This window comes from Dermacentor silvarum, chromosome 7 (assembly GCF_013339745.2).
Source record: "Dermacentor silvarum isolate Dsil-2018 chromosome 7, BIME_Dsil_1.4, whole genome shotgun sequence".
Lineage (NCBI taxonomy): Eukaryota > Metazoa > Arthropoda > Arachnida > Ixodida > Ixodidae > Dermacentor > Dermacentor silvarum.
In genome coordinates this window covers 55722575-55732473 of record NC_051160.1, presented here as the reverse complement: position 1 = coordinate 55732473, position 9899 = coordinate 55722575, and the positions used below count along the sequence as shown (strand labels likewise).

At 50.5% G+C, this 9899-nt stretch overlaps 1 protein-coding gene across 1 annotated transcript in view; it reads right to left on the bottom strand.

Annotated features, from left to right (window-relative positions):
* Nucleotides 1-348: 348 nt before the first annotated feature.
* The window catches only part of LOC119458872 (uncharacterized), a 37888-nt gene continuing 28337 nt past the window's right edge, over nucleotides 349-9899 (bottom strand). The window contains exons 12-14 of the mRNA XM_037720734.2: nucleotides 9623-9742; nucleotides 7998-8293; nucleotides 349-793 (exon numbers count right to left, since the gene is read on the bottom strand). Of these exons, the coding sequence (XP_037576662.2) occupies nucleotides 514-793; nucleotides 7998-8293; nucleotides 9623-9742 (696 nt within the window). The 3' untranslated portion in view covers nucleotides 349-513. The remainder of the gene's footprint in view (nucleotides 794-7997; nucleotides 8294-9622; nucleotides 9743-9899) is intronic.

Sequence of the window (9899 nt, the reverse complement as noted above, 5' to 3'; positions counted from 1 at the left end):
CGTGAAGGTTTACGAGCGCTTTATATTCTACGTAAAACAAGCAGTTGCGAAGAACAGAATATTTAAAGGGGCTCCGCGTATTCACAATGCTGTATGTTAAACATTGAGCCCAAACTTCATCAGCTATGCACGGCCGCAATGAAGGAAACGGAAGAGCGAATCTACAGCTCAAGCCAAACAAAGGTGCCCTGACGCGATGGCACATGCCTAAGCATTTCAAACTGCGATAGCATTTTCAGGGCACTTCAAAGAGATTGAATGACAACACCATAAGAAAATAAACTTTCGGAATACAAAGAGTATATTAGAACCGTCTTCTCTTTTTTTTTTTCAGTTGAACGAGCAGATTCGTCTCGAGGGATGGAAAAAATGAACTTGGCTAGCGCGCACAGTCGTGCATGAAATACTGGGGCACCGTCGATGATGCTTGAAGGTGAAGGCCAGTCATTGCGGACCTTCGATAGCAGAAGCACCCGGCGTTCTATTGAAAGGTGAGCGCGCGGTAACATCGTTTCAACGCGGCGGCGATGGCGTGGTCGACCAGTCGAGGTCCGTGGAGTCCGGAACGAAGAGCACGCTGGAGTCCGAGTGGCGCTCGCTGGTCGAGCTGAGGCTGACGGGAACCCTGAGCGGCAGCCTGGTCCGAGGCTTCGGGCGCGGCGGTGATTCACTCACCACCCCAGGGTCCGATGCGCGGCCACTGGGTTCCGTGTTCGCCGCCAGGAGGCGCCGAGGCCGCGGCATTGGTCGCAGCTGCGGTGAGCTGCGGCTCACGCCTTCGTCGCCGCTGGGCCTGTCAAAATATTCAGCGTTGTCGCTTTGGCAGATTCTCCAATAAGACTGGCAGATTTTAGTCAGCGGCCAAAATATTTCCCACTAACATCATCTGCCCTACGGTCCAGTCACGTCTCTGCCCATAAGCCCAATACCACTCTTCTATGTAATTAGTGCTTCATTCGCGTGACAATATGCCATAAGCCATCCTTAGTAATTTTCAGCGGATATCCGTAGGTGTGTAGCGGAAGCCTATAGGCGTTCTTAAACAAATGTTGTTGGTAGAGCACGGTCATAGTAGGTGTAGAATCAGACTACATGAGTACATTGTCAACATTCGCAGCAGCGTTTCCAGACATATAAGACACCAAGTGTATTACCAAATGATGTCCTTTATTTCGAACACATTGGTCCGCGAAAGACATGAAATGTAGTTAAAGAAACGGTGTAACGTTGTGGTTCACAAGGTGTGGTTGTGTGTGTCCGCCCCTGTCACACAGCGCATACGTTTAATTTTTCACTACATTCGTGTCAAATTGACATTCGTGATTCATTGTCAAATTCACACTCAACAATTTCTCAGGAGTGGTGATTGAGTTCTGCATAAAATGCGCACAAAATGAAGCGCACAAGTGCCGTGTCTAGGTAGCACCCACAGATGTCGTTTCCTTATTCGTGCGACTCCTGAAGCAGAACACCGCATCATGTACCACATGACCTTATGAGTCATCGTATGCGTACAGCGCTCAGTAATTGAGACGTGATGCTCGGAGCGCGCGTCTCTCGGCAGTTCTTGCGCCACTGGTGGGTGATGGGGAGACCGAGCTGCTGCATGTTTGGATCACATGGAAGCGAGAGTGGTTGTGATGCATCGTGACTGCACTCGGACCCCCGGCGATCATACAGTGACCACCGCTGGCGCAAAAAGCGCCGGCCCTCCAAGCGGTCAGAGCGTGGCGCGTCAATTGCTGAATAATGCACAGCGTGAATCACATTTGTCTAGAGTGGTCGAGCACACGGCTGCGGAATGCGCCAACATCGCTTATCGGTAGCTGCTGGGTTCAAGACCCCTTGGCCACGAGCGCCAGGATAGTGCATTCGGCATTGTATTCGCGGCCTTATCGCAGTGCCAACATATGCAAACAGCAAGCAAAGCGAGAACGTAGACCTGGTCATCCTCATCCAAGAGATAATGTACAGGCCGAACCCGCGATAAGACCGCGACTGGCCATGCCTCAAGCACTCACCTTGCACTCGATGTGCTTCATTAGTATTTACGTGCCCTTGAAATCTAATATATTGTTACGGAGAGTTGGGCAGAAATGACTTTATTGACAGGAGATGGATGATGGTGAGCGCGCAACCAGGCCTGGAAGCATTTCGTCCTCCTCTTCTTTCCAACTGCTTCTTGTATGCTCGTTACATTCCCCCACAAGCAGACGAAGCCCGTAGGGCGAGTTAGGAGGCATCAGTAGGGTAAAAACGTTTCAGGCGAGCAACATGAGTCACTTGCGTTCTACTTGATCGCCGGCCATTGCCCAGGAGGCGAGCTACCACATAACAAAGTTCACTCAAACGTTCCAGGACAACGTATGGGCCGGAATAGTGGGACAGGAACTTTTGACACAAGGCCCGCTTGCGTTGTGGTGTCCAAAGAAGCACCAAGTCGCCTTTGGCGAACGAAACAGGCCCGTGACGCTCGTCGTAACGGTCCTTTGAACGGTGTTGCGAGGCCAAAGTACGAAGGCGGGCTATTCGGCGGGCTTCTTCAGCGAGGCACACAGTCTTTGACACAGAATCGTCGTCGTGCAGAATAAAGTTTAAGAAAGTATCGAGAGGGCTGCGCGGTAGCCTTGCATAGAGGAGATAAAATGGGCTGTAGTTCGTGGTTTCATGTTTCGCCGTGTTGTATGCGTAGGTTATGAAGGGCAGCACGTCGTCCCAGTTCTTATGGTTGGAGGAAACATACATGGCAAGCATGTTGGTCAGTGTTCGGTTCGTCCTTTCAACGAGGCCATTGGTCTGTGGATGATACGGTGTGGAGTGACGGAACTCAGAAGTGCACAGACGAAGTAGCTCCTCAACGGCGTCCGCAGTGAACTGGCGACCACGGTCACTGATGATAACACGCGGCGGACCATGACGAAGAACTACGGAACGCAGCAGGAAAAGCGCCACACATGCAGCGGTGGAAGAGGGTATGGCTGCAGTTTCTGCGTACCGTGTGAGATGGTCCACGCAAACGATTATCCAACGGTTCTTATTGTTAGATAACGGGAATGGACCCATAAGGTCAATGCCTACTTGCTCGAAAGGTGTACTGGGCGGTGTCAATGGCTGCAGGGGACCTGGTACAGCGGTGGTTGGTCGCTTGTGACGTTGACACGTTTCACAACTAGCGACATAGTGTTTGGTTGTCTGGTACATGTTGGGCCAGTAAAATCGCTCTTGCGTGCGGTGTAGCGTTCGCACGAAACCAAAATGACCAGATATCGCATCGTCATGCATGGCGCGTAAGACGTCGGCGCGGAGACTCTCGGGAACAACTAGAAGAAAACGTGCTCCAGTCCCGGAGTAATTGTTCTTATACAGCAACTCATCACGAATGGTGAAGCGACCGCTGCCTTGAGCAGTACGAGCGGCGGCAAACAGCGGATCCAGGTTGAGATCATTGCGTTGCTCTCTCTAAAAGTCTGCCGCGTCGGGGAACGTACGAGTAATGGCAGCGAGATAGTCATCAAAATTCTCAGCTTCGCAGTCGGAAGTCGCAAGAGGAATGCGAGAAAGGCAGTCTGCGTCGGCATGACGACGTCCGCTCTTATATGACACCACGAAGTCATATTCCTGTAGGCGCAGCGCCCAGCGCGCGAGTCGACCTGATGGATCACGCAAGCCAACCAGCCAGCATAAAGAGTGATGATCGGTGACTATCTTAAATGGTCTTCCGTAAAGATAACATCGAAATTTCTGCACGGCGAAAACAGCTGCCAGGAATTCCTGCTCCGTAACCGTATAATTGCGCTCGGACTTGCTCAGACAACGGCTGGAATATGCAACGACATGTTCGGCGTTGTTGTGACGTTGTACAAGTACCGCTCCTATTCCCATTCCACTAGCATCGGTGTGCACTTCAGTCGGGCAAGATGGGTCGAAGTGACGCAAGAGGGGTGCTGACGTTAGTATAAATTTCAGTTGCGAGAATGATGCGTCACACTCCGGTGTCCATGTGAAGGATACATCCTGTCGCAGAATAGATGTCAACGGGTGAACAATATCGGCAAAGCGGGGTACAAAACGACGAAAATAGGAACATAGACCAATGAAGGAGCAAAGTTCTCGTGCTGTCTGTGGTGGTTTGAAAGAGCTGACTGCTTCAATCTTACGGGGATCGGGTCTGACGCCATCCTTGTCGACTAGATGTCCCAGAACCAATGTTTGACGCTCGCCAAACCGACACTTTTTTGAGTTTAAAACTAGTCCAGCTTTCTCGATGCAACTCAGAACAAGACTCAGGCGGGCGTTATGTTCTTCCAACGTGCGGCCGAAGATTACAACATCATCCAAGTAACACATGCATATCTCCCACTTTAGGCCACGTAATATTGTATCCATGAATCTTTCAAAGGTGGCGGGAGCATTACAGAAGCCAAAAGGCATAACATTAAATTCGAATAAGCCATCTGGGGTCACGAATGCGGTCTTTTCCTTGTCTTTAGATTCCATAGGTATTTGCCAATACCCCGATCGTAGATCAAGCGTCGAAAAATAAAAAGCAGCGTGTAAGCAATCGATGACGTCGTCGATTCGCGGTAGTGGGTAGACATCCTTCTTCGTCACAGCGTTTAGACGTCTGTAATCTACGCAGAATCTCCAGGAACCATCTTTCTTCCGGACGAGGATTACTGGAGCTGCCCATGGGCTGAACGACTCTTGAACAACACCTTTTTTCATCATTTCCTTAACTTGTTCTGCGATAACCTTGCGCTCTGAGGATGACACGCGGTAGGGGTTCTGGCGAATGGGGTGTGCTGAGCCGGTATCTATTCTGTGGCGAGCTCGTGATGATGGTAAATCAAGTGGCTTATCTCCGTGGGTAAAATCAAATGCAGCAACATGTCGAGATAGGACTTGTACCAGTGCTTGACGCTCAGGTGTACAGAGAGCCTTGCTGATCATACCGCGAATCAGCTCTTCAGAAGGGCGATAATCGCATGGAGAGTAAGCAGGAGCGGGCTCTGCTGTGAGTACTGCTATTGAGCTGCATGAAGCTTCATCGAAAAGGGCAATTTTCATGCCTCGAGGCAGAACTACTGGCGTGGCGGAACAATTCAGCGCCCACAACGTTGCTACTCCTCTCGTCAAGCACACGACAGAGCAAGGCACGAGTATACATTTTTTAGCACAGTTAATGCTGATGGGCCTAATCACGAGGTCAACGCAAGGAGCGTCAACAGTAGTTGCACAAACACGAACGGGCGTTAGGCACCATGAGGGGGCAAGCACTGCATCAAGCACACTGAGTGTATTCCTTTCTTCGTCACACGAGCTTTGCTCAGAAATCGCGGGTAAAAGCACCTCGTTCACATGGATTTCACCATTTCCACAGTCCACAGAAGCGCCGCAGTGTTGAAGGAAATCTATGCCGAGAATTACATCGTGCGAACAGCGGGCAAGGACTAAAAACTCCGACACAAACACTTTCCCAGCCAACGTAACACTTACAGCGCAAACACCGAGGGGGTGGAGCCACTCTCCGCCCACTCCACGAAAGGTAACGGCATCGTCCCATGAAAACATAACTTTGTGGCCTAGGCGGTTCTTGAAAGCGAGGCTCATGACAGACACATTCGCACCAGTATCAACTAAAGCAGTGGTCGGCAATCCGTTAACTAGCACATTCACTTTGTTTTTGATCATCACAGCAGGCAGAGGTATTTCATCCAAAGACCGTCCTGCGACCTCACCTCCATCGGCCGCGGATGCTAGTTTCCCGGCGGGGGCGAAGATGCACGGCGCCGAGGGGACGGAGAACGACGAGGACGGTTAATTGGTGGTGTCAGGCTGCGGTCAGACGCTGGCGAATCGCTGCGTCTGATCTCGCGCGAGAAACGGTCCGTGGGAAGTGAACTGGTCCTTGGGTCGTGCGAAGTACGGGTTCCAGGTGGCGAAAACATCGGCGGTATCCTTCGTGACTGACGGTGTTGGCGACAGTAACGAGCTATGTGTCCAGTGGAACCGCAGCTGTAGCACACGGGAGGGTCACGGTTCACTGTATACTCTTCAAAACCAATGCTTGCTCTCTGTGGGCGGTAAGCGAGTTCATTCTCTCTTGGGTAACTCGCCTCCGGTGTTCGCTGGGATCGGTTGTATCGGTCGTAATTGGGGTCCTGGTAGTAGGGTCGACGTTGCTCTGGTCGCGTCCCGGCATCATAAGTCACGGGGCCTTGGCGATAATACCGTGGCTCTGACCATCGTGATCGAGCGTCAGAGGGAGCGCCGCTTTCGTAAACAAGTGGTGGCTGTCGAGGCGGGAGTCTATATTCCGCTGGATACTCGGAGAAGGATGAAACGGTTGTCTCAACAGCTGGGGACGAGCATGGGTGATAAGTATCGCGGTGAGTCACTTGTGAGTGCAGGCTGAGCTCTTCTCGAACTATTTGACGGATCGTTGAAGCAAGATCGAGCGACTGGTCGTTATCTATGCTTGCAACGGTCGTAACGTTGGCTAATCTGCCAAACTTCGGCGTAACGCGCCTCGTCTTAAGCTGCTCGAACGTGCGGCAGTGCCGGATGACGTCGGCGACAGAGGCCAGGCTGTCTTTAGCAATCAGAAAGCTATAAACGTCCTCGGCGATTCCTTTTAGGATGTGCCCGACTTTGTCTTCCTCGGACATGCCAGAGTCCACCATCCTGCAGAGTTTTAGCACTTCCTCAATGTAGGTCATGCATGTTTCGCCCGGTACTTGCGCGCGTTGTGAAAGCGTCTGCTCTGCCCTTTTCTTTTTCGTCACGGAGTCACCGAAGCGCTCTTTGATTTGCGAAACAAATCTTTCTCATGTTGTGAATGTCTCCTCGTTGTTGTCAAACCACACCAACGCGGTATCCGTAAGAAAGAACACAACGTTGGAAAGCTGGGAAGTGCTATTCCACTTGTTGTAGGCGCTCACCCGTTTGTAATGGATGAGCCATTCATCGACGTCTTCGCCCGGTTTTCCGGCGAAGGGACGTGCATCTCGTAGTTGCTGGACAGAACTGGCAGAGGCTGGGACAGGCCGTTGCTCTTCCGCGTCGTGGGACATCTCCAACTCCGCTGGGTTCGGTGGAAGTCCAGCAAGGCGGCGGCTTCGACGAAGAACTTGCGGTATAACCTCCGTCTTCGGGTGTCGATTACCCAGCACCTTCCACCACAACTGTTACGGAGAGTTGGGCAGAAATGACTTTATTGACAGGAGATGGATGATGGTGAGCTCGCAACCAGGCCTAGAAGCACTTCGTCCTCCTCTTCTTTCCAACTGCTTCTTGTATGCTCGTTACAATATGTGTATCTTGCTCATCTTTGCCACCTTGTATGATGAAGCTGGGTTTTCACAGTTGTCTGTCTCTGCGTGTACGGTGTCAATTTTGTGTAGCTAATAGGTCTCGAACCCAGCAGCCTTTGCCAAGCGACACAGGCGCAGATTTGCAGCCGGCTCCTTGACCACTGGCAGGCAAGCGTGATTCACGCTGTACATACAATGACTCAATCACTTCCCAATTTAGGCGTTCACACACGGTTCATGACGACCATCGCTTTCGTTGTTCGGTAGATGTCTGACACGTTGGTAGTGCGCTATAGGTGGACTTATCCCTGAATATATATCGCGTCTGGTTTCCTTGAAGCGGTATAATAAAGGCGCTATTAATATTTAACAAATATTACATGCATCTGAAGTGAGTCACCATACACGTAGTGAATTCCAGATGTTATCTGTCAGATTATTACTACTCTGTAGGAAAAGCTATTACTGAAAATAGCGGACTGGGTTTCCTTGATGGCTAATAAAGGCAACAGCAATCTTGACTGGTCTCTCTTGTTTCCCGCCTTTTTTTTTTGCCATATTTCCGTGTTAGTCGCCGTCCCGTAGTCCTGTTGTTTGCGCTGTTTGTTCAGCATGCCTACGTGTCTAGTAGCTAAATCTCACGTGGGGTTCGCATGGGGCCGGAGGGGGCCGCTGTATACTCACGAATGGCTCCCGGTGGGCGTCCTCCTCCTGCTCGCCATCACGTAGGCCTGCGGGTGCTGCAGCCCCACGAGGTGGCGCAGGCGCAGCGGCTCGCGGTCCTCGCACGACGACCCGAGCGCCGTGGTGCGACGCGTGACGAACACCTCAGAGGCTGCGGTGGCCGGCCGAGGGAGCGCGGGTGGTTCTTGCTGCTGGCCGATCTGCTGGCAGATGTACAGCGTCTCGTCCAGCGTCGACGTGCGGCCGAACGAGGCCGACCGCTCGCGCAGGTAGTGCGCGTTGCCCGCCATCAGCACCTGTGCGTGTTTTTGTGTTTGTTTGCTTGCTTGTCGGTTTCATAGTTTGTGGAGTGCCCAATGTTAGACATAAGCTATATCTGCACTTTCCTCACGAGCTATAGCACTAAGTAGCTGAGGTTTTAATAAAAAAAAAAGTTGACGTTCCACCCAACCCAATTAAGGATCAGCCACCACGCAAGGCGTCGACCAAGCGTTATTCTGTGGGCAAGTGTGAAGAGAGTAACTGCATGGTATAGCTGTTGAGAGCAGGGCGACGGTGGTCATCGTGGCTATTGTCTTTGTGTCCACTGCAAGATGAAGGCCTCACTTAGGTATATCGAGGTGCCCCCGTCATATACGCCGTCGCCAGTCGATTCCCCGCCATGGTAGCAAACATCTTGGTTTTGTCAAACCACTTAATTCACTGACGGTCCCGAATGAATTTGCCTTTGCCGAGGATGTTACCGTAACGTACCACCGATTTCCTGTTCTTCGAATTACTGCCCAATGTCACGTCTACGTCTGCCGCTTAATCTCCGCTAGAACATCGGCTACCGCCGTTTCCTCTATGATCCACATTGCTGTCTTCCTGTCCCTTGACGTAACGCCTGTCTTTTTTGTTCCATATATATATATATATATATATATATATATATATATATATGTCGTTGCGAGGTTTCCTGCAGCTTCTGCTTAAGTTTTTTATTATGCGTATGTTACAGTCGAACAAGATAATACTGATCTAATGCATTTCTACTCTTTCATGTAAATTTTCCTTTCAGTGAGAATGATCTGCCAAGCATGGCTTCCATGTAGATGCAATCTGTGCTTGAGTATTCGGCAGGTCTGCACAGAACGCAGAAGCTTTAATGCAGATTCAATTAACACCTAGCACAGCAATTCCGGACAAATTCACCTCGGCTGCGGGATTTCTGCAAGTTGACCTCGGCAAAATACCCTTGCGTCTTATGGTTATCTGTAGTGGCCGAGTATTATTTGTACGCTTTAAGTATTCTATCGGGCGCCGTTTTTAAAGATCCCGATAAACATTTTGCGTCACTGTTAGGCGAAAACTTTGTCTGCACTAACTTTCAATTTTACTATTCTGGTTAACTTTTCAAGAAAGCTTGTAAACCGAAATAACAAGCTTTGCGAATGTCAGTCACAAGAACTTTATTCGTATTTGTTTTAAATGCAACGATAATCACTCAAGTTGGCTTACTGTTTCCCTAATAAGCACATTATTGCGTTTTATATATATTTTAATGGGACATTGAGGTTCGGCCCCGCACTAATTAAACCTTTCTGTTCGAAAGGAAGGCGCGTAATCCACGGAACAAGGCGTACCCGCATCATCTGGGAGTCTCTGTCGTACGCTTCGCAGAACGAGCTTCCCATCTTGGCAGTGGTGGCCCGGCTGACGCTGCTGCATGCCTCGGTTTGCACTCCCGACGACCGGCGGCTCATCTGCGTATACGGGCAGAACACTTGTGATAACATGTAATTGAGGACCACTTCAATGTAATCAAAGAAGGCCTTCGCTAGAGCCTTTTATTTCTGCCTATGTTGATCAAAGCATAGCTCGATGCTCAAGTTCGAAAAAAAAAATTTACCAATCTCTACC